At 40.4% G+C, this 24,605-nt stretch overlaps 1 protein-coding gene across 2 annotated transcripts; it reads right to left on the bottom strand.

Annotated features, from left to right (window-relative positions):
- Positions 1–118: 118 nt before the first annotated feature.
- Positions 119–24,502, bottom strand: TYW5 (tRNA-yW synthesizing protein 5). 2 transcript variants are annotated; one of them, XM_067548957.1, is made up of 8 exons: positions 24,307–24,502; positions 17,413–17,567; positions 13,577–13,646; positions 12,546–12,590; positions 11,884–12,021; positions 10,779–10,866; positions 4,482–4,598; positions 119–739 (listed from the first exon to the last, which is right to left on the bottom strand). In XM_067548957.1, exons 1-8 carry the CDS (start codon positions 24,382–24,384, stop codon positions 483–485), a joined length of 948 nt encoding a protein of 315 aa, XP_067405058.1. In that variant the 5' UTR covers positions 24,385–24,502; the 3' UTR covers positions 119–482. The 2 variants fall into 2 exon arrangements, with proteins under 2 accessions (XP_067405058.1, XP_067405059.1); XM_067548958.1 differs by having other exon boundaries at positions 24,346–24,493.
- Positions 24,503–24,605: the final 103 nt, after the last annotated feature.

Genomic DNA, 24,605 nt, shown 5'->3' with positions numbered 1-24,605 from the left:
TGAGTCCCAAAAGTCAGCCGTTTCCACTTCTCTAGAAGAATAACCCATTTGGGCTGGAACTTTCTTTTCAATAACCACCCTGAAGAAGACATCAGGATCAAAACCAAAACTTATATTGCCAATATCCTAGCTCTTATTCAGGAATATTTATTTTATGCAATAGTTATTTGAAAGTAAACTACTCCCAGGAAAAAAAGATGATTGTTCTAAACAACAAGAACTTGGACATACATATATTTTTAAATTTATACCTTATTATTGTACAAATGAGACCCACAGCTGCATCAAGCAGACTATATTGCATATGAATTAGTAGAAATTGGATCATTTAAAACAACATCCATGGGCTATGAAATAAGTATTCATCCACAAACAGTTAACACTAATGTTTTTAATAAAATCTTCTCAAAGTGTCTTCAGATATATATCCATATATGTACTTCATACTTTCAGAGGAGTTTGGTTGACTTGTAATATGCTGTTTATTCATAGTTAGTACTATAGGCTTTTTCTTGGATGCGTAAAACCATTCTCCGGGCATAAAAATCCCTATATTCCTCAGGCAGTTCCTCCAGTGTTTTCAAAGCCCTGTCCAAAATCTGTACAGCTCTGGAGGCTGCTGTAGGATCTTTGTTTCCGTAAGTGTCTGTTTTATCATAGCACTCAGAAGGAAGGTGCTTCCAAAAGACATTCACTCCCACTCCAAATTCCTCAGAAATTACATTATGGAACCATAAAGCTGTAGGAAGAAAAAAGTCTAAAAAGATAAACTGCCATTTAAAACTTTCTTTCATTTACAACAAAGATACCTGAACTATCCCAAATTGAACGTAACGGAAATCAGAAACAACCTCTGACTAATTTGTTTATGTATAAGCACTCTGACACCACATCATATTAAACAGTGAGTTACTGATCCTGAAGATATTTACATGAATGCCTAACTTTATGCATGAGTATTCCTACTCAAGTCAATGTAAAGGTAAGCAAGTGGGTAAGTGTTTGCTGGATTCAAAGGATCCAATTCCTTGTCTCTTATTCATGTCATTTATCCCATTACTTTGAATGGGAATACTTGCAGAAGTAAAGAATGCAAGATTAAACCCTAAATCTTGAAGGGCCCCAATCCTTACTTATGTATATGAGTAACTTCATGCACTAAATTTACTGGAACTGCTCACTGCATACACATTTACAAAATCAGAACTTTAACTTGCATGAACTATCAACATGCCAGTGTAGATTATTATATCAGTCAGTATCAGCCTTGCAAATGTCTTCTCATCTACAACAACATTTTTTATGGTAAAACAATAGTAAGGTTTTTCATTTGAATCATCATGGCAAAAAGCAAGTAAACAAGGAGACATGTTTGCCTGGATTGTTACATATTTGTAATTTTATGCAGCATATGTATCGCGTACCTATTTTAACTTGAAAGCAACAGCACTCCATTAATTCTACCATTTCAATTTTGGAATATTGTTTTTGTTGCTTGTTCTATATTTAGCGAATTGTACTAACCACTCAAAGGTTGGTTGGTTGTTTACAAACAAGGCATTTCAGGTTTTTTTGGTCTGCATCTTTCAACTCCTTGACTCAATCTTCAGCTTTTGTTCTCAAAGATGCCTGTTTCTGCTACAGTTTTTTTGGGACACAGTTATGTTTAAAACCTACCATTTTAAAACACAGTTTGATTTTAAGCTTATTTATAACAATATAAATCAGTAATTCCATTTAAGACAGCACAGTAACACTGATGCGAGATCAGAATCAAACTCAAATAATCCTATTTTCTTTCATTCAGGACCCGTTTACGTTTACACAATATGGTGCCAATTAAAGTCTTATTTTGTCTATGACATTTAACTTGAATGTTTTTAATTATCAGTCTCATTATACAATATCTGCCAAACTAATGCAGAGGCAAATATATTTTTAAGTGCTACGTGATAAATTGATATAGACAAAGATCTGATAATACAAAATATGGATTAGTTTTCAAGACCAATAATACTTAAGCATAACTGATTCAAAACTGAAAACGCTGACAAAGTCAGATAGGAACATCTACGCTGCCTAGAACAAAGAGAAAACACGCGTGCAAACATTTGTAGAATCTGGAACATTACAGCTAACTGTATGAACTCTCTCTCTGTGCAAGGTAATTTGCTATCTTCCTTTAGTTCTGTTAAAAATTTAGACATATTTTCTCAAAGTAATTCCTACATCACTGAGTGATGCTGAATAGTAAGAACCAAAGTGATGAATACTAAACAAAACCAGCAGATTTTGCATAAAATCTGCATCACACTGCACACAAATATTAAAAGAAAGGTGGAATGGGAAACACCTTCCAATAAGGAGTGTGAAATATTCATGCAATATAAAGTCTGGGTTTTTAAAAAACCTGCATAGCAATGAACACATCAGTAGCCAGCTGAAAGCTGAATGACAAGTTTATTCCTGGTATATATATTAAGTCTTCTTAGATCACTATCCTCATTTTACCTAGTAACAACATAAGAATGGCTGTACTGATTCAGATCAATGATCCATCTGTCTTCTGACACCAGCCAATGACCGTTGCATCAGAGGGAATGAACACACAGGGGAATTCTCAAGTGATCCATCCCCTGTCTTCCATTCCTAGCTTCTGGCAGTCAGAGGTTTAGGAACACCCAGAGCATGGGACTGTGTTTGACCATACTGGCCATTGATGGGCCTATCCGCCTTGAATTTATCTAATTCTTTTGTGAACCCAGTTATACCTTTGGCCTTCATAATATTCCCTGGCAATGAGTTCTACAGGTTGACTGTATGTTATATGAAAAAGTACTTCCTTTTGTTTGTTTTAAACCTGCTGCCTATTACTTTCATTGGATAGCCCCTGGTTCTTATGTTATGTGAAGGGGTAAATAACACTTCCCTGTTCACCTTCTCCACACCATTCATGATTTTATAGACTACTATCATATTCCCCCTTAATCCCCTAATCACAATTATACTTAGATACTCAGCTTTCCCTCCAAGAATGTGAATCAGTGAACAGGATCTAGATCATGAGCTCAGGTTCATAACTTGGTATTAACGTTTTATTATCAGCTAATAGATTGTTTTTGTCTTCATTATGTTATCCTGACTCCAATTTAATATTCCAGGACTAGTCACAAACACTATTAATATTAGCTTGCTTATTATGAATAAAATGTCAAAGATAAATTTCAGATGTTTTACAGCAAATTTTATCAAGGTTTGATAATCCTGAAGATTCTGTAGAACACAAAGGTTCCTACAGTACTGACAAGATCATGAAAGATAGCTAACAAAAATTCACAATGTAAGGGGAGTGATCAAAGCAGCTTTACTAATATTTGATACCAGAAGTATGACTTTCAACATCTGAAGATTAGAATTGAGAAAGCTGAATTGAAAACTCAAAATAACTCTTAAATGCTATCTCACAAAATTATAATGTATAAGATCACTTTAAATTATATTCATGTAGAACTCCTCTCCTATTCTCCAGTTAAAGGTTATTACAAGTCAAAACTTTTGTTAAGATAAGATTTTGCAACTATATCAGTGATGTCTCTCTAGAAACTGTACTGGAATGCTATAGTTCAGTTAACACAAGTGAAAGCCAGAGAATTATAAAATAAAGGTACACTTTTTTCATAAAGTGGTTGGAATTCTTGGTTCCACAAATATTAATTTTTTCCTGTCCCCATATCCGTGACCTAGGTCTTAGAACTATATAATTACACTTAAAAAACCCACACCACACACACAGATTGTAGGCCCAAGCCCCAATCCTATAGACACACATGTGCTTAACTTTAAGCAGGTGAGGAGTTCCAGTAACATGAATGGGACTACTTATGTGAGCAAAGGTAAGCACGTGCATCAGTTTTTCCAGGATTAGAGCTTAAAATGATCACTTGTAATTACCGGATTACTCTTTGTTCATTGCCGAGAGACTTCAACTGCCGTTTACTGAAGTATTTAAGATGGAATCAATGTAAGTCTCAGGTCCTGATCCTGCAAATTACTGATGAGGCCAGATAAAAGATGGAAAAAGCCATCAAGAATAATTCGACTGCCTGATCCTGATCCCTGGTACTATGTCATCTTGCACAGCAAGCAATTCTATATTTGCTACTGTTGCAGAAAGTTAGGAGCAGCTTGGAATAGAAAATATTACTGTGTTTTTTCCAAAGCTGACAATATGTAATAAAAAATCATAAGGACTTAATGAGCATTAATGGAACAGTTATGAAGTCATTTGATTCTTATTTCTGCTGTGAGAAACTGTTAGAGCTACAAAAGAACAAAGTGCCAATTCCCTGTCCTAAATTCTGTCATCACTTAATCTAAAGAAGGTCATGGAAGGGACAAATTGATTAACATAGTAAGACTGGAAATGAAGATTCACAAAATAAAATTATTAAAAATAATGTGGGCAGGAGCTATTCACTCACCTGGAATGTACAACACATCGCCGGCTTCCAGAGAACATTCATAGCGCCTGGCTTTCATAAAAAGAGGGTATTTCTCCAGGTCTGGGTTATCCACATTTAGCACCTCTGATTTAGTGCCTAGTGAAGTTTCAAGAAATAATGAACATTAAATGAATTCTTTAACACTGGCCAATATAAGTTAACACAATACTGTTTGGGGCAAATTCAATCCTGGTTGAACTTCACTGACTTCAACTTATGGGCAGGTGGTGAGTTTTGTGGAGTTGTGTGTCTTTGTTTTTGTTTTGTTTTGCTTTTTTCCTTTCACTTTGCAGAAGCTGATACTGGATGTTGTACTGAGATCAGCTGACCTTAATTAGGGGGTGGGGCTTCCCTAATTTGGGGGCCTATAAAGGCAGTGGCACAGGCACCAGCAAACAGAGCTGAAACCAGGGAAGTCTGAGGGGGAATACATGGTGTTCTGGTGTTGTTGGAGTGCTCATTGGGGGTTGTTTTGGTGGGTTGTTTGTGTCTTTGTCTCTCACTGACAGGAAGTAGGGAGAAAGGCTATGACAGATACATAGGCGGTAGTGTTTGTCTCTTCCACGGCTTGAATGACTATGAAGATGACTGGATGTGGAAGTTGTGGGATGTTCATGTTCCTGGAGGGGATACCTCAAAAGAGCTTTGTTTGTATGAAGTGCTGTCTCATAGAGCTGATGGAAGAAAAAATTCGAGGGTTGGAGATGCAGGTGGAAACTCTAGTTGAGTTTAGAAGGGGATTTGAGTAGATGATGGAACAAAGGAATGAGGAGGCTGAAGGGAAAAACCCAGACCTGCAGATGGAAGCAGGACCAACGAACTCCAAGGGGAGAATGCTGCGTGAGGAAACTGGCCTGTGGAACCATGTGACTGTGAGAACCTGGCAGAAGAAAAGATGAGCTAGTGAAGGAAAAAAAATAGAGCTCAGAAACAGGTTTGCGGAGTTGGAAAATGAAGAAGGGGCATAGCAGGTGGTTACTGAGGGTGGGAGGGCAAGGAAGAAGAGAAGAGCAGCTAGTCCTATACGAAGAGTGGATGAGCCAATGGAGATACCACCAAATAAGAGCCTCAGGAGAATACAGGAACAGTTGCAGAGGATTGCAAAGGAGAATAGTGGACAAGATGACTGGCAGCCAGAAAGAACCGCGGACAGGCTGGAGAGTTGTACCGTCACCAGGAAAAGGCAGGTCCACGTGATTGGGGACTCCCTTCTGGATCTAACCAGAGCTGATCCGGAGAACAGAAGGGTGTGCTGTCTGCCGGGTGCTAACATACAGGATGTGGACCTGAGGCTGAAAAAAGATCCTAATGGGAGCGGGAAAGAATCCATTGGTTGTCCTTCATGTGGGTACAAATAATATATCTAGATTCTCACTGGAACATAACAAAGGAGACTATGCTGGGCTGGGAAAGACTCGTAAGGAAACTGAGGCTCAGGTGATCTTCAGTGGGATTCTGCTGGTCCCTAGAGGAGGACAACAAAGGCATGACAAGATTCTGATGATCAACAGATGGCTTGGACAGTGATGCTATAAGGAGGGCTTTGGGATGTACGGTCACTGGGAGGCATTCATGGACAGAGGACTGTTCTCTTGGGATGGACTTCAACTGAGTAGGGAGGGAAATGCAGTTCTAGGATGGAGGCTGGCACAACTGATTGAGAGCTTTAAACTAGGGAGTTGGGGAGATGCTCAGATAATCTCCATGCCTGATTTTAGCATTGAGAGGGAGGAAAATTAAGTAAGAGGACACAGCAGTGGGGAGCAGAATGGGCATTAAGAGGAAGGGTAGTATAGATACCTGTCTAATAGGCGATATTGGCAGTAGAATGACAGTGCCAAATAAGGTAAGGAGCATAAGTGAAGCCAAACAGCAAAACTTAAGATGTTTGTACACCAATGCGAGGAGCCTGGGTAACAAAATGGAGGAACTAGAACTACTGGTAAAGGAAGTGAAAACAGATATTATAGGAATAACAAACATGGTGGAATAGTAGTCAGGACTGGCATACAAGTATTGAAGGGTATGTGCTGTTTAGGAAAGACAAATATAAAAGACAAAGGTGGTGAAGTGGCATTTTATATCGATGATGAGGTAGACTATAAAGAAATTAGAAGTGATGAAATTGATAAGACAGTCTGTCTGGGTAAAAATCACATTTGGGAAGAAAACTACTAGAGTGTGAGTCCTCCCCAGGAGCTGTGCAAACAAATCAGATGTAGACTCCTTGTTCTATTGTATAAGTGAGATAGAGAGAGAAAGAAATGTTTATGATAATGGTTTAGTACTATTTAGTATGGCATAAGTGGACTCCATCTTGTTAGTTTCTTGAAGTGAGCTCTTTCCTGAGACTTGTACTATTGAACCTAAAAATATCTTGATAAATTCTCTTTGTGTGAGTGAGGAATGTATGTGCAGGGCATAAAGACACCAACTGCCATCCTAACTCTGAAGGCCAAAGAATACCTATCAATGACCCTAAAGCGCAAATTAACAACCTTAAAGTACAGAAGGATCCATCCTGGGAACAAAAAATATAGAAATAAGAGAATAGTCATGCTTTCAGTTAGTTGGTGATTAACAACTATACTGAACCCAGAGGTAGCATGACACAGCAAGGCCCATAGACTTACATGAGAGCCAACAAGTATAAAAGATGGGTAAAAACATGGAAACTTTGGGTCTCATTCTGTGATTGTCATCCTGGAGCATCGGATTCACGTCTGACAGAGGCCTGGCTCCCTCCTCGTGCCCAGTCTATTTGGCCACTAGGCTGGCTCAAGCAACGCATAAAAGGACTGGTAATTATATCACACCAGCTTGCAGAACCTTATGAATGTGTGTGTGAGAATGTGACTGCTTTTTAATATTCTTACATGTACAATAAATGTGGCATAGTGCCTTGTCCCCCTGAATAAGATCCTGCTAGTTTTTTATAAGTATAACAAGAGCTTCCCCTGGGATAGTGCTTGGTGTGCTACAGACCACTGGGATCTGATCTGGACAAGGATAGAGACCTCTAAGGCTTTTAATGAAGTAAATACTAGTGGGAACTGTGGGAGTATGGGAGACTTTAACTGTCCAGATATATACTGGAGAACAAGTGCTAGTAGTAATAATAGGGCCCAGGTTTTCCTGGATGTGATAGCTGACGGATTCCTTCACCAAATAGTTACTGAACCAACAAGAGGGGATGCCATTTTAGATTTGGTATCGGTGATTAGTGAGGATCTCATAGAGCTGGTTGTATGGGACAACCTTGGTTTGAGCGACAATGAGGTAATTCAGTGCAAACTAAATGGAAGGATAAACAAAAAGATCTGTGACTAGGGTCTTTGATTTCAAAAGGGCTAACTTAAAAAAATTAAGGGAATTAGTTGGGGAAGTGGACTGGACTAAAGAACTCATGGATCTAAAGGTAGAGGAGGCTTGGAATTACTTCAAGTCAAAGTTGCAGGAACTATCTGAAACCTGCATCCCAAAGACAGGGGAAAAAATTCATAGGCAAGAGTTGCACACCAGGCTGGATGAGTAAGCATCTCACACAGGTGATTAAGCAAAAAGGAGTGGAAGATGCGAGGGATCAGCAAGGAAAGCTACCTCTGGAGGTCAGAACATGTAGAGATAAAGTGAGAAAGGCCAAGAGTCAAGTAGAGGTGGACCTTGCAAAGGGAATTAAAACCAACAGTAAAAGGTTCTATAGCCATATAAACAGGGGGAAAAAAAAAAAGGAAGGAAGAAAGAAAGAAAGAAGGGGGACCACTAAACACTGAGGATGGGGTGGCGGTTAAGGTAATCTAGGCATGGCCGAATATCTAAACGAATACTTTGCTTCAATTTTTAATGAGGCTAATGATGATCTTGGAGATAGTGGTAGGGTGGCTATTGGGAATGAGGATATGAAGGTAGAAATTACCACATCTGAGGCAGAAGACAAACTTGAACAGCTTAATGGGACTAAAGCAAGGGGGCCCGATAATCTCCATCCAAGAATATTAAAGAAACTGGCACATGAAATTGCAAGCCCATTAGCAAGGATTTTTAATGAAGCTGTAAACTCGGACTGTACCGTCTGACTGGAGAATTGCTAACATAGTGCCTATTTTTAAGAAAGGAAAAAAAGTGATCCGGATAACTACAGCCATGTTAGTTTGACCTAAGTAGTATGCAATGTCTTGGGAAAAAAAATGTAAAAAGAAAGTAGTTAAGAACAGCGAGGTTAACAGTATTTGGGATAAAATACAACATGGCTTTACAAAAGGTAGATCATGCCAGATCAACCTGATATCTTCTCAAAAAAGGAGAACAGTTCTTATAGACAAAGGAAATGCAGTGGATCTAATGTATCTAGATTTCAATAAGGCCTTTGATACGCTTCCACATGGGGAGTTATTAGTTAAATTGAAAAGATGGGGATTAATATGAAAATTGAAAGGTGGATAAAAAACTGGTTAAAGGGGAGACAACAAAGGGTCATACTGAAAGGTGAACTGTCAGGCTGAAGAGCGGTTACCAGTGGAGTTCCTCAGGGATCAGTCTTGGGACCAAATCTTATTTAACCTTTTTATTACTGACCTTGGCACAAAAAGTGGGAATGCGCTAATAAAGTTTGCGGATGACACAAAGTTGGGAGGTATTGCCAATACAGAGAAGGATCGCGATATCATACAGGAAGATCTGGATGACCTTGTAAACTGGAGTAAGAGAAATAGGATGAAATTTAATAGTGGAAAGTGCAAGGTCATGTATTTAGGGACTAATAACAAGAATTTCTGCTATAAGCTGGGAACGCACCAGTTGGAAGTGACAGAGGAGGAGAAGGACCTGGGCATATTGGTTGAACACAGGATGACTATGAGACGCCAATGTGATGTGGCCATGAAAAAAAGCTAATGTGGTCCTAGGATGCATCAGATGAGGTATTTCCAGTAGAGATATGGAGATGTTAGTACCATTATACAAGGAGCTGGTGAGACCTCATCTGAAATACAGTGTGCAGTTCTGATCCCCCATGTTTAAGAAAGATGAATTCAGACTGGAACAGGTGCAGAGAAGGGCTATTAGGATGATCCGCGGAAGGAAAAACCTGCCTTATGAGAGGAGACTCAAGGAGGTTGGCTTGTTTAGCCTAACCAAAAGAAGGTTGAGGGTAGATGTATTTATAGAGAGCAATCAATCAGAGGGATAAATACCAGGGAGGGAGAGGAATTATTTAAGTTCAGTGCCAATGTAGACACTAATGGATATAAACTGGCCATCAAGAAGTTAAGACTTGAAATTAGATGCATGTTTCTAACCATCAGAGGACTGAAGTTGTGGAATAGCCTTCCAAGGGGAGCAGTGGGGCAAAAAAATCTAACTGGCTTCAAAACTGAGCTTGATAACTTTATGGAGGGGATGGTATGATAGATGGATGATGGATTGGCCAGTGACTGATCTTTGACTATTGGCGGTAGATATGCCAATGGCCTGTGATGGGATGTTTGATGGGGTGGGTTCTGAGTTATTACAGAGAATTCTTTCTTGGGTGTCTGGCTGGTGAGTCTTGCCCACATGCTCAGGGTTTAACTGATTGCCATATCTGGGGTCGGAAAGGAATATTCCCCCCCAGGGCAAATTGGCAAAGACTTTGGTGGTTTTTCATCCTCCTGTGTTGCATGGGGCATGGCTTGCTGGTGGATTCTCTGTACCTTGAAGTCTTTAAACCACGATTTAACGACTTTAATAATTCAGTCATAGGTTAGAGGTTTATTACAGGAGTAGATGGGTGAGGTTCTGTGGCCTGCATTGTGCAGGAAATCAGACTAGATTATCATATTGGTTCCTTCTGACCTTAGAGTCTTTGAGTCCATATCTGAGATCCACCAGGGATTAATTTGACACTGTCCACATTTCAAGTATGATTACAATCCTACTGATATCAGAGAGAGTTTTCACTGACTATAATAGCCACTGAAGCCAAGTTTCACTGAGACAGTAGAAGAATTCTATTAGTACTCAGTTACAGCCTTGTACTCCTATGCAGTTAAGAACCAGTTATCAACCCACAGAACCATTAGAGTACGGGCAGCAGTAGTGAAAGTTCCCCTATACTGCCCCACCAACAGTCAATACTGACTTGGAGTGATCACTGTTCGAAATCAGAGGATCGATTAGTCAATGTTGCCTCTCTGCTGAGACTTCTAACAGAGCTGCCAATTATGACAAAGGTTTTTATAATGAGACGCTTGCCTACTGGAAACTGAACTCAACTAAATGCATATGACAAGAACATACCTGCTAAATACAGATATGGTGCATCTCGAGGATTGTACAATACAACTCGTTTTTTTCCTATTATCTGGATTAGGAAGTTATCCATTATCTGAAAATATAACCATGTATTATAAGCATAAATAGCTAGATAGATGTTATAACAGAGAGGAATGGGCAACTATATATTCTGTATCATCACTCTTTTATATAAAGTATGACCTGAAAATAAAGACAATATAAAAAGCTTTGTGTATTAAAAATAAAAAAAATGATATTGCTACTTCATATCAAATTACCCTGAAAATATGAATCATATGACATGTATTTTCACGTGTTAATTATAAATGGAAAATCTCTCTTAACAACCCTTTTACTTGTCTTTTATTTTTCCTCTCTTTAAACTAGGACTCACAAGCTTTATTGTCAAAAATTGAAAGCAATGATCTGTCTCGACTATCTAGCAAAGCAAAATATAAGGCAGAATATATTTAGAACTGCTTTTACAATCTTTCAAATAGTCTTCTTACCTCATTTTGCTGCCCTGCCATTGATAAACAGCCATGGGCGTTGCACTAGCTCAACTACACAAAGTAATATTCCTATATCTAAGCCTGAATGGTATCACATTGTGGGCACTTACTAGACACACATATATGGTATCAACTACAGCAGAAAAGCATGAAAACCTACCACACATGTTAGCAAGGAAAGGGTCTCACAAAGTAGCAAAATAAAATAATTCTGCAAGGCGCTGAGCACCATCACCCTTCACAGAAACCAGCAATTTTGAGAGGTTGTTTTTTTTGTTTGTTTTTTTAATTCTTGATTGCTATTTAAAACAATGAGTAAAACACAAATGCCCAATTCTGCAATTTTTACTCGCATGAGGTAAGGGTTTCAGGATTAGGAAATAAACTGAGAATCAAAATGTTCTTAGAATAGCAGCTATATTTAAAATATACAATACCTAAAGTCAGTTGTTATTTACCTAGTACCCAAAAGCATGCAAGGTGTCCAACTGGCAGAGGCCCCTGCCCCCTGTAAGGCTTGTAACCTAGTGCCCCAATACTGCAATGAGATTCACACCACATTCTGCCATCAAAGGCACAAAGACATGTTTGCCTACATCATAGTGTGTCCAGAGTTGCAGTCCTGCTGAACTGATGCGGAAGACACTGGAGAAGAACTGTTCCTTTTCAAAATATTCTGGGATCTGAATATCTTCTGCTAATGAAGGAAACTGTTTTCTGATATCTGCAATATCCTGCATCAAAAGGGACATATTTCAATGTTCCAGATAAAACCAAATATTTGAAGTGAAAGCAATGGATTAGCTCACTACTGCATTAAACCACACAGGCTAGATCCTCAGTTGTGGCCAAGGAGCACTTGGCATTGCTAGGGGTTTGGACACAAGGGGGCCTTTTGCACACAATCTTTGCATGCCGGTCCTGTCTCCAGCATAAGTTAGAGCAGTCAGGGACTCTCAGGACACCCGAGTTATGCCACCCTTCTCCTAATTAATCTCTTTATACCAACAGCTGGGGGTTGGAGGTGATGTATAGGAATCATAATAGCAGCTCTCTGGGATCAAGAAAGCCTCTTATGGAGGCTTAGTTCTTCGGTGACCACCAAGTTTGGATTTAAGTGCCTAACCTTATGTTTAAAATGTTTGGCTTACATCAATTTATAAGAGAAATGACCATAACTGGTTGTATGTTTGTGTAAAGTCACAAGATCAGAATAACACCCTCTGAAATACATTAACTGCAATCCCAAATTACTCACCTTTCGTGGGTCTTCACCCAGTGATCGCAAGTAGTATTTCTCATCCTTAACACAAACACAAAAGAGAATTTTCATTAGCATGCAAGAACAAAGAATTAGAACATACAGAGCTTTGACCATCTCATTAGTTTAACAAAGAGCCTCATTAACAACTAAATGTCATTTACAAATTCAGCTATTCTGCTATCCTGCACTTTCTTCTATTGCTCCCTGCTGGCTACCTGAAGAAATGAAAGAAAGTTAAAATATGCTAATTAAATGAAACAGGCAAATTTAAGGGGGCAGGGAAAGATCTAAGGGTATAAAACACATGTTGCTCCATATGGAGATTTAGATCACAAATTGTCAGCCACTTCAACAGTGCTTTGAGTCTATCCAGTAATACAGCATATGTAGAAATTAAACCCTTCAGAGCACTGACACAGGAAATCACAACAATGTATTTCAGAACATACTGCATGTTACAAATAAATGATGGAAGGAATATTTGAAAAATCATTTGGAGCTGCCCATCTCTTACTCCCATGTAAACATTCAATAAGTAAATTTATTTGGGGGAGGGTGAATTCCTATAAACACACAAAAAATTCAGTATTTTTGGACATAGTTATGTTAAGATATCTACTGATTAACTACTTAAGGAATATGTTGTAACATCTCTATATTTTATACTTGTACATCTGACAGTCGCTATAGCTTAACTAAACACTTAAGAGTATTTACTTCTTTTAAAATATCTAACATATACAGTTGCTATTTAAGCATAATTTGTTTTCTTAGTCCCTGATCCTTAAACCTTTACTCATGTAAGTAGTCCCTGGCCACAGAAGCAGGCCACTGTAGTCAGTTATACTGTACACATGAGGAACGATTAACTCTTTAGCGAAGATCATTTTCTTTGGCTCCAATCCAGCAAAGCATGCTTAATTTTAAGATTAAGTGCTTTGCTCAAAAAACTGTTTTAAAAACCAAATCTTAATATATTGACCAAATAACTAATGAAAGAAGATATGAAACTTTAAGGAAATTACCTCAGCTATGAAGTACTCAGTATGTTTGACTTCAGCTGCTCTCCGTACAAACACATCAAAAGGCAACGTTCTGAAACAGAAATATAAAAATTCATAATGATAATCAATGTAACAATTAATTATTTAACTACTGGACATAGACTACTTAGTACCAGATCAAATTCATGTTTCTGGCCTATAACAATGTAGCAGGACAGATGATTTAATTTGTTTTAAAAAACCATCATACAGACTAACAATTGTTTGCAATAGGATGTCAAATAACTGCTAAGATAAAAATCATAATTAAAAAGATTTCATTATTAGCTAGATTGTTCCTACATTATATCCAAATATTTTTGGCCGTAAGTCAGCTTGTAAAAAAGATAATTATTTGGGATCAGATTTTCAAGAGCACTCAGTATCCAGAAATGTTGTGCTCAAACTCTTGTGCTCAGTGAGAGTTGCTAGGAGCTACTTTGAAAATCTGGCCACTACATCAAGATGCCTAACTGGGAACTAAACTCTTTTGAAAACATGATTCCAATTGTATATGAGCATTTCTGAAAATCTGGGTCATAGTTTGTGCTGATTTTTTTGAATAAATGTGTCTATGTTTTATATATGCTACCTCAGGTGAAACCTATGTATAAAATAATCCCAACCTTCCTGTATTTCAAATTAATTCTCCTAAAGTTTCTTCTTTCAGTGATTCTAAGGGAAAAAGAAAGAACTTTGGCTTTTTAGCTGGGAGCACAGCTTCAAGTTAGTTCTTATTAAAAATAAATCACTAGGACAAAAGCCTCAAAAGGTATTGAAGAGCCCAACTTCCATTGAAATAATAGGAATTTGGCCCAAATCTTCAAAGATATTTTGGCACCTCGGTGCCCACCCCAGACCCACTGAAGTCAATGGGAGCTGAATTAAGCCCTAGATGACTGTCAGTTTCACAGGGTGAGGAGGTTCTCCTAAAATGTCATTCTTAACAGATACTTCAATATATAATGTTTTCTACAGATACACATTTGGTAAGTTTGTTCCTGATAAGGATTCAGTACAAGCATAAAAAAGTAAAAATCTCTTATATCTGGTCTTCAATAGAACTTTGCCTGAATAGTTATTGTATAATTTGGTTCTGCTTGATCCTGGAGCAAAACAATTGCATGTAGTACCAAATGGATTATTTTATTGGTGGTTACTAATGTTTTCAGCATCTACCAGCACCAGCTAGTTTCATTTCCACCCCGCCATAATTAAAATTTTTATTTTTTAAATAGCAAGAGGGTAGGGATAAAAACAAACATATATTCAAAAAAATGAACTGGAACCTAATACAAACAGACTATTTACCATAAGATTCAAATTAGACAATGCAAAATGTAATGCACACTTCTCAGGAGTTAGTTAAATATCCTTAATTTCTCGTTCATCAGGAAAGCTTTTTCTAAGCTGGCAAGATCACTCAAATCACCTAACTGGTACTGGTTAATATCCATGCCATACATAGCAATTTATTTCAAGCTTCAGGACATAAGACAACAACTAAATGCCAAGTGTTAGGAAGAAACTTTTGCCATAGGCAAAGCTATCCATTCAGGTTTACATCTTCCTCTGTAATATCTGGTAGTAGCCATTGTCAGATACAGGACTAAATGGACCATTTCCCTGACAATATACAATTTCTACGTTCATGTAAAGCTTGATCCAGCAGCCTCTGGAATCAATGGAAAGAATCCCACTGACTCCAACGGAAGTGGGTCAGACTCAAAGCCTGAACAACTACACCTCTCACTGAATCAATATGAGTTGCTTTTGCTCAGCTCATGTCTAGATCAGGTCCTTCGCTGGCCATAATGATATCTAATTCTTTGTACTAAAGAGTTTTTATTGTAGTAATTTTATTTATTTTCCCCACAAATATGAATACATGGCCCGATTCAGAGAGGTTCTGAGTTTCCCCAAGTCCTCTGGAAGTGGTGAGTGTCATGAATACTTACCATCTCTCAAGATCAAACTCTTAGAGAGCATCTCCAAACTGCTATATGCAAAAATGCAAATTTAGTCCCTGGTTTGAAAAACGAACACATCTGAGCAACTTTATTCATGTGAAATATCACCAACAAATTAAATGGAACTATTTACAGACACAATATTAGTAAAATTAATTAAGACCTGCAGGATCAGAGCCTTAGAAGGAAAATAATTTATACATGGAAACAAAATTGCACCTCCCTTTTATATACCTATTTGTGTTTTGATTTTTCCCCTCAGATGGCAAGATAAACACTAAACAATATATATGAGACAAAGATGTACAGGAGAATTTTATGTGCAGTCCAAAAAACAGTTTTAAAACATCCACAGGTTCAACCAGCTATGAATAAAAAAAATGTAAGGAATGTGATTTTGGGCACTTTTCCCTTCCACTGACATCAGGCTTCACTCATTACAGACCATAGAACATTTATGATTCCAGTACATACGTCTGCTTTCTAAATTAATAATAAATGATTGAACACATCTTGCTCACACTTGGGGAAAGCAAATGACAAATGAAATGAAGACTTTATGATTGTAGATCAATAACAAAATGGCCGAGATGTGTCGGACTCTGAAGAATGTTTTGGCAAATTACATGACATGGAAAAAGCTAATGAGGAGTTTCTTAGGACATTAGACCTTCTGTGTGATCTGTCTCCAGGGCTGGTGAAATATGTGATATTCCGTAATTTGAGGACAATGGAAACGGCACATGCCCTAAACTTTGAAATTGTTTGTTAATTGCGGATTTCCTTCCAAGTCTGTTGAAGTAGCATATATGTAACATAACTGCATTCAGAGCAGTTCAGACACTGAATAACACCAGCTTCTAACAACTAATCCAATCATCAAATACTGAAAGGGTATCAGAGAACCAGAATGATGCCTAGTGTGTTGCCCAGTTTCAAAGTTCTTGTTAATGGGTCAACAGACTACAAGTCGCAAACAGAGTTTCTCTCAAACCACCCCCTCTTCACATTCCTCCTCTAACTTCTTAATCTTCATTGCCTCAAAAAAAGACCACATATCTTCACTTTAGGCCCTTTACAAACTACCACTGTGCCACCTATCAACTCTTACACAGTATTGAGACACTGACTCCCACATTCATTCTGCTAATGAAGCCAGTTGATCACCCATTTTTAAATTTTTCCAAACAAGCATCTTCACATGTTTCTCCCATGCTGCCCCTCATGCATGGGAGGAGATCCCTACAACTATCTGCAAAACGATCGCATTGTCCTCCTCCAAATACTCCTTTAAAACTCTTCTCTATTGTCAAGAGTGGGGTCTATTGACTGGAGAACGTGGGGAAGTTTGATTTACCACAGACTATGCTGCACCTCATCTCTGAATACAGGTTCAAGTTTCCATGGCCTGGTCATTCTGACATCTTTCATGAACAGCAAAGACATGTTAGAAAATTGCCATCTGGGACTGGGACAAAAAAAAAAAAAACCCACCACCAGGGAGAGCATAATGACACCCCCAAGAATTCCAAAGCCATAGCTGAAGGACATGTGATATGTAAAAAAAACCCAACCCACCTTTCAGACCAAGGCACCTAAATTCAAAGCCCTTTATTTAGAAACGGATGCTCTAACATGTCTAGCTATTACATAAATCACAATGCATGTGATAATTACCATTAATAAGTTTACATAAAGCAAGAGAGCACCAACTTGCTGAATGGCAACACCAACAGATCCAGGCAACAAAGAAGAGTATACTTTGTATAAAACTTCAGAGCAAGGGAGAATGTTTCTAAAGTTACCAGTATGTGTCTTTAAAGTAGAGGAAGCCTTGGAATAAAGTACCTATACACAAAGTTCTTACTGAGGAAGTCCATCTGTGGCACCGTGGAAACGTGAATCTTTACTTCTTTAGTTCCTGCTGTCTGGCTGAGGTAATCTACTGTCCACTTGGTTGTGCAAGTGCCCAAGTCAATTCCTTTCAGCACTGCGGGCTTCCTCTGAAAAATAAACAAAAACAAGTTTTATGGCATGGCATGTTGTCACTGAATTTCAGAACTAATTTGTCAAGTTAAGTACAAGAACAAATCAATTGAATACGTACACCTGTTGCACATTAGCCAAAAGGCTGCATGAGTTTGTACAGTCAGTGTGAAAACAAAATCCAGGAAATCATGGGCCTGATTCTCAGTTATGTTCCTTGGGCAGGAACGGAGGGACCGGGGGGGAAAAAGGTGCTTTTACCAACATTTGCAATCACCATATTCTGGAGGCATGGAAGGATCTGGAAAGGACCTGATATAATTTCTTCAAAAGGCTCAGTAGAGCATAGCTGTAGTGGAGTTCACTTACGTCATGCTCACAATCCACTCCTTTGACCCAGATATTGGGAAGAGAGCCAGTATTACACCAGTTCTACACTAATGAGGGATGTCCTCCATGCAGGGGGATGTGTCCGCCCACACTAAGGCCTTTTTATGCTGGCAGAGTGTAAACAATGATCCAGTGCCCATTAAAATCAATGGAAAGGCTTGTTTACTTATTTGGCTTTGGATCAGGACCTTAAAGAACAAGGAGTCAGTGACCATTACAAAAACAATAAAAACACTTCACACTCATACAGACTTTTATATTTTCAAAGCACCGTCCAAATTTTAACTGAGACAGGAATGTATTATCACCACCTTTTACGGTCAGGGAAAATGAATGAGGCAGAGGTTAGTGTCTGTGACACAGCATGTCAGGGACAGAATAAGATTAGAAATCAGGAATTTCTTGCTTCCACCCCATGCTCACTCCACTGAGCCTCTCTGCAAGGACACAAAAGACCAGACTGGTAGACTTGTAGTAGATTCCCAAGGAACCAAACCACCAATTAAGACAGAACTGTCCCAAACAATTTCCTCTCGTTTGCTGAATCTGTTAATAAGTACCATAGTGGATTTGGAGGAGTTTGTTTACTTTCTATATGCAGTCTTTACCGCTCAGTTCTGTAATAACTTTTTAGTTTAAGCAGAGTGAAACTGGCTCATAGCCCTCACATGTGTAGGGTTTTACTGTAACATGCTTGATGGAGGAACACATGAGGAAAATTACCCCCTTTTATTTTCAACCTAAACTCCAAGGGAGGTACAAAACAAGAGTAAGGCTTGCATCAGTTGCTATAACAACAAACTAACAAAAACATACAAACAAGAAACAGAATACAAAATAAGAGATTAACAAAACACAAACTATATCCCAATTTTAACTAATTAGAGTCCCACTTGTTTCTGGAGGAGTTTTGACACACACACATCCAGGACTGAGCCCATCACAGCATCGTATCTCCAGCTGGCAGACAAGTGAACAGTGTCCTTTCAGGATGACAGCTATGCAACCATTATATAACCAAACTCGGATTGTTGTGAGGATAGGTTAAGACAGTGGTTCCCAACCTTTTTGGCTCAAGGGCCAGAGATATCATTTTTACAACTGTGAAGGGCCGCCAGTCTCCACCAGCAGTGCCTGCCTACCCTCCCTCCCCCCGTCTCCCCCCCCGCCGCCACTGCAGCCAGACAAAAGGAGTTCCCTGACTGCAGCAGAGAAACCGCACATGTCCTGTAGCTATGTGCGCTCCACCTGGGTCCCTAGTCAATGTCTCCCTTCTGCAGCCAGAGGGCCCAGAGGATCAGTGCTCCCCTCCCTCTGGCTCCAGCAGGGACCCCAGCACCTATGGACCTAGGCAGAGCACTTTCTCATGCTCCCAGCTATAGCCACGGGGAGGGGAGCGCTGATCTCCCATCCCCTTGGCTGCAGCAAGGAGCCTACACTGGTCTTTTAGCCCTGTGGAAACACACTCCACCGGGGTCCTTAGACAGTGGCTCCCTTCTGCAGCCAGCAGGGAGGGGGAGCCATGGACCACTTTGAAAGCCCCTGCAGGCCACTTTTGGCCCCCGGGCCACAGGTTGGGAACCACTGGGTTAAGACATTACTCCATGCCATATTTCACATGGGGTCCTGATTCTGCAGTGAGCTCTATGTACACAAAATCCTTTGCCCCCACTGAGCACCCAAAGAAGTCAACTGAGCTCTGTGCAGGGAGTCTGTTTGCACAAAGCTCATTGTCGGATCAGTGCTTTAGCATTCTCCGACCTAGTGAGGGAGACTCCCATCTTCTTGTGCCAGGCCAGGCGATGTGCTGTGCTGTTGTTCCAGTTCCTTGATATCTATCCCAGCACATTGGAACATTTATAAATAAACTTCATATAATGGGATTTGTACTTTAGAACACTCATACTGGATCAGACCAACAGTCCATCTAGGCCAGTATCCTGTCTTCCGATAGTGGCCAATGCCAGCTGCCAATACCAATATTTTTCACTTATCCCACTACCGGAAAAACATTTAATATGAACACCATACACTCCACAGTTAAATAATACTGAAGAAAATAATTGGTATGTATACAGTGCTTTTCACTTACAGATCTCAAAAAGCTAGAGATGCAGAACTATCCTGATCAAATGCAAATTTGATTTTATGGTAGATTTTGTTTTCAGTTTTCTTTTAGGGACCCCTTAAAATGATCTTACAGGGGACCAACTAATCACAATTTATTCCAGGCTTTCATATCTTATCAGTGTAATGTCCCTTTTTTCTAATTATGCTGCAGCTCCTCCTCCTTTCTCCATCTCATAGATTCATAGACTCTAAGGTCAGAAGGAACCAATATGATCATCTAGTCTGACCTCCTGCACAATGCAGGCCACAGAACCTCACCCACCCACTCCTGTAATAAACCTCTACTTATGACTGAGTTATTAAAGTCCTCAAATCATGGTTTAAAGACTTTAAGGTACAGAGACTCCACCAGCAAGTGAGCCAGGGCCCATGCTACAGAGGAAGGCAAAAAACCTCCCAGAGCTTTTGCCAATCTGCCCTGGGGGAATATTCCTTCCCGACCCCAGATATGGCAATCAGTTAAACCCTGAGCATGTGGGTAAGACTCACCAGCCAGACACCCAAGAAAGAATTCTCTGTAATAACACAAAACCCACCCCATCAAACATCCCATCACAGGCCACTGGTATATCTACCACCAATAGTCAAAGATCAGTCAATTGCCAAACTAGGCTGTCCCATCACACCATCCCATCCCATCCCTCCATAAATTTATGCAGCTCAGTTTTGAAACCAGGTAGGCTTTTGCCTCCACTGCTCCCCTTGGAAGGCTGTTCCAGAACTTCACTCTTCTGATGGTTAGAAACCTGCATCTTATTTCAAGTCTAAACTTCCTGATGGCCAGTTTATATCCATTTGTTTTTGTGTCCACATTGGCGCTGAACTTAAATAAGTCCTCTCCCTCCCTGGTATTTATCCCTCTGATATATTTATAGACAGCAATCATATCTCCCCTCAACCTTCTTTTGGTTAGGCTGAACAAGCCAACCTCCTTGAGTCTCCTCTCATAAGGCAGGTTTACCATTCCATGGATCATCCTAGTAGCCCTTCTCTGTACCTGTTCCAGTCTGAATTCATCTTTCTTAAAATGGGGGAGCAGAATTGCATACAATATTCCAGATGAGGTTTCACCCACGCCTTGCATAACGGTACTATCACCTCCCCATCTCTACTGGAAATACCTCATCTGATGCATTCTAGGACCACATTAGCTTTTTTCACGGCCACATCACATTGGTGGCTCATAGTCATCCTGTGATCAATCAATATGCCCAGGTCCTTCCCCTCCTCTGTCACTTCCAACTGGTGCGTTCCCAGCTTACAGCAGAAATTCTTGTTATTAGTCCCTAAATACATGACCTTGCACTTTCCACTATTAAACTTCATCCTATTTCTCTTACTCCAGTTTACAATGTCATCCAGATCTTCCTGTATGATACCCCGATCCTTCTCTGTATTGGCAATACCTCCCAACTTTGTGTCATCCGCAAACTTTATTAGCGCATTCCCACTTTTTGTGCCAAGGTCAGTAATAAAAAGGTTAAATAAGATTGGTCCCAAGACTGATCCTTGAGGAACTTCACTGGGAACCTCCCTCCAGCCTGACAGTTCACTGTTCAGTATGACCCATTGTAGTCCTCCCAGTTCTTTATCCACTTTTCAATTTTCATATTAATCCCCATCTTTTCAATTTAATTAATAATTCCCCATGTGGAAGCATATCAAAGGCCTTACTGAAATCTAGATACATTAGATCCACTACATTCCCTTTTGTCTAAAAAAATCTGTTACCTTCTCAAAAAAGGAGATCAGGTTGGTCTATCAAAATCTGTCTTTTGTGAAGCCATGTTGTATTTTATCCCAATTTCCGTTAACCTCGATGTCCTTAACTACATTCTCTCAAAAAAAATTTCCAAGACCTTGCATATTACTGAAGTCAAACTAACAGGCCTGTGGTTACCCGGATCACTTTTTTCCTTTTTCTTAAAAATAAGGACTATATTAGCAATTCTCCAGTCACACAGTACAGCCCCTGAGTTTACACATTCATTGAAAATCCTTGCAATTTCATGTGTTAGTTCCTTTAATATTCTTGCATGGTAATTATCCATCCTCCCCTCTCCCCTTCCCCGATTGAGTCCCATTAAACTGTTCGAGTTGGGCTTCTACCTCGGATGTGGTAATTTCTACCTCCATATCCTCATTCCCATTAGCCATCCTACCACTATCTCCAAGCTCATCATTAGCCTCATTAAAAATGGGAGTAAAGTATTTATTTAGATACTCGGCCATGCCTAGATTATCCTTAACCTCCACCCCATCATCAGTGCTTAGCAGTCCCCTTTTTTCTTTGTTTTCTTCCTATTTATATGGCTATAAAACCCTTTGCTATTGGTTTTAATTCCCTTTGCAAGGTCCAACTCTACTTGGCTTTTGGCCTTTCTCACTTTATATTTATTCTCACCATGACACAAAACCTCAGTTTAGAAACACAAGCTGCCATTTTTTTGTCAAATTGATACCATTGGGTAAGAATCAATATATCAAAATGGTATTAATATATCAATATATAAAAATATCAGAACTGTCTTTAGAAACTGACATACCACACAAGCAACACACTTCACAGTCTCTGATGTATCTTCATACTTCACAGTATCTGATGCACAGAATCACAGAAGATTAGGGTTGGAAGGGACCTCAGGAGGTCATCTAATCCAACCCCCTGCTCAAAGCAAGACCAACCCCAAATAAATCATCCCAGCCAGGCCTTTGTCTTGCTGCACTTTAAAAACCTCTAAGGATGGAGATTCCACCACCTCCCTAGGTAACCCATTCCAGTGCTTTATCACCCTCCTAGTGAATTTTTTTTCCCAGTATCTAACCTAGACCTCCCCCACTGCAACTTGAGACCATTGCTCCTTGTTCTGTCATCTGCCACCACTGAGAACAGCCTAGCTCCATCCTCCCTGGAACCCCCTTTCAGGTAGTTAAAGGCCGCTATCGAATCCCTCCTCATTCTTCTCTTCTGCAGACTAAATAAGTCTAATTCCCTCAGCTTCTTCTCATAAGTCATGTGCGCCAGCTCCCTAATCATTTTTGTTGCCCTCTGCTAGACTCTTTACAATTTTTCCACATCCTTTCTATAGCGGGGGGAGGGAGGGGCGCCTAAAACTGGGCACAGTACTCCAAATGAGACCGCAACAGTGCCAAACAGAGGGGACTAATCACTTCCCTCGGTCTGCTGGCAATGCTCCTACTAATTCAGCCCAACATACCATCAACCTTCTTGGCAATAAGGGCACACTGTTGACTCATATCCAGCTTCTTGTCCACTGTAACCCCCAGGTCCTTTTCTATAGAACTGCTAGCCAGTTGGTCCCCACTCTTCATTATTTGTAATGCATCTTTAAAAAAAAAACCCCAAAACTAGTCTCTCAATGCAGAGTAAAAATAGGCATTACATAAAAGTGATATTCTGCTTTGCTTTCATTTTGAAGAATCGTTTAGAAAGGCAACTTGTATACCCTTTCAGTTGCTGAAACATTGGTCACTTTTAGTTTTTTTGCTATATTTATTGTTTTCTTACTCTCTCTGGAGGTCCAGCTGTGTTACAACAGGAAACCCTGAATCAATGGGTGTCAAAGTTTGGGCTTTAATACAAGTTCCCAATAGCTTGGATCAAGAAATTATTTGTTCTGTCAAAAAAGCCAGAAAGCTGCTGTAAAAGAGACTCGAAGAGGCTCTAAAGCCAAGGAAAGAGGATAAAGGATTCCAACCTCCAGCTACATTTCCTCAGGCCAGCGAAATCTCCCACGCTCATTTTAGATTCGGCTTAAGGCAGTTGTGTGCGATTGTTTTGCTCTCTCTCGCTGTCGGGAGCGTGTCAGGGGGAAGCCGAGGACCGGTTTTACAGGGTGTTTCAAAACATTGCACAAACTGCAGGGATCGGGAATCGCGAGAACAGCTGCGGCGATCCTGAAGACTCAGGACAGACTCAAGCACTGAACAAGGAGACATCACGAAACGACGGGGAGCTGCCGCCGGGAGGAGGAGGAGCAAACCCCGCTCCCACCGCCCAGGATCGGAAGGGGATCAAGCCACCCGACCCGGCCTGTCGCCGGCAGCCCCGGAATCTCCGGCGCGGAGCGGCCACTCCGCGGGAGCTGGCGCCCGCCCCAGACCGAGCGAGCAGGGGTCACTGGCAGCCAGGGAGGCAGGGTCCGGCCCCGAGCACACGCTGCCAGGCGCCAGCGTCCCTGTCCTTCTCCCTCCCCCTCCGGGCCTGGGCCTCACCAGCGGGTAAATGTCCTGCCGAAAGCGCTCCCCGCTCACCCCGCTGTGCCGGGCCACAGAGGCCGCCGGCTGCGCCATGGCCACCGCCAACCCCGCTCGCCGGCTGCGCCTCCCTCACATGCGCCCCCGGGAAACAAGGGCTCGCTCGCCCCGCTGCCCCCACTTCGCGGGGCGCGGCTGCAGGCGCCGGGATGCGCTCACGGCCTCGGCCGGTCCGGGGCTGCATCCCCCGAGGCGTCTGGTTAGCAAGGGAGCTCAGGCGGGCGCAGACTGGGCCCTTCGCCCGGTTTTATCTGGCC

The sequence above is a fragment of the Emydura macquarii genome, unplaced genomic scaffold (genome assembly GCF_026122565.2).
Source record: "Emydura macquarii macquarii isolate MOO-44397 ecotype Brisbane River unplaced genomic scaffold, CSIRO-AGI_Emac_v2 contig_1253, whole genome shotgun sequence".
NCBI classification, from domain to species: Eukaryota; Metazoa; Chordata; order Testudines; family Chelidae; genus Emydura; species Emydura macquarii.
Note: the sequence above shows the minus strand (reverse complement) of the source record. Positions and strands in the feature narration are given on the sequence as shown.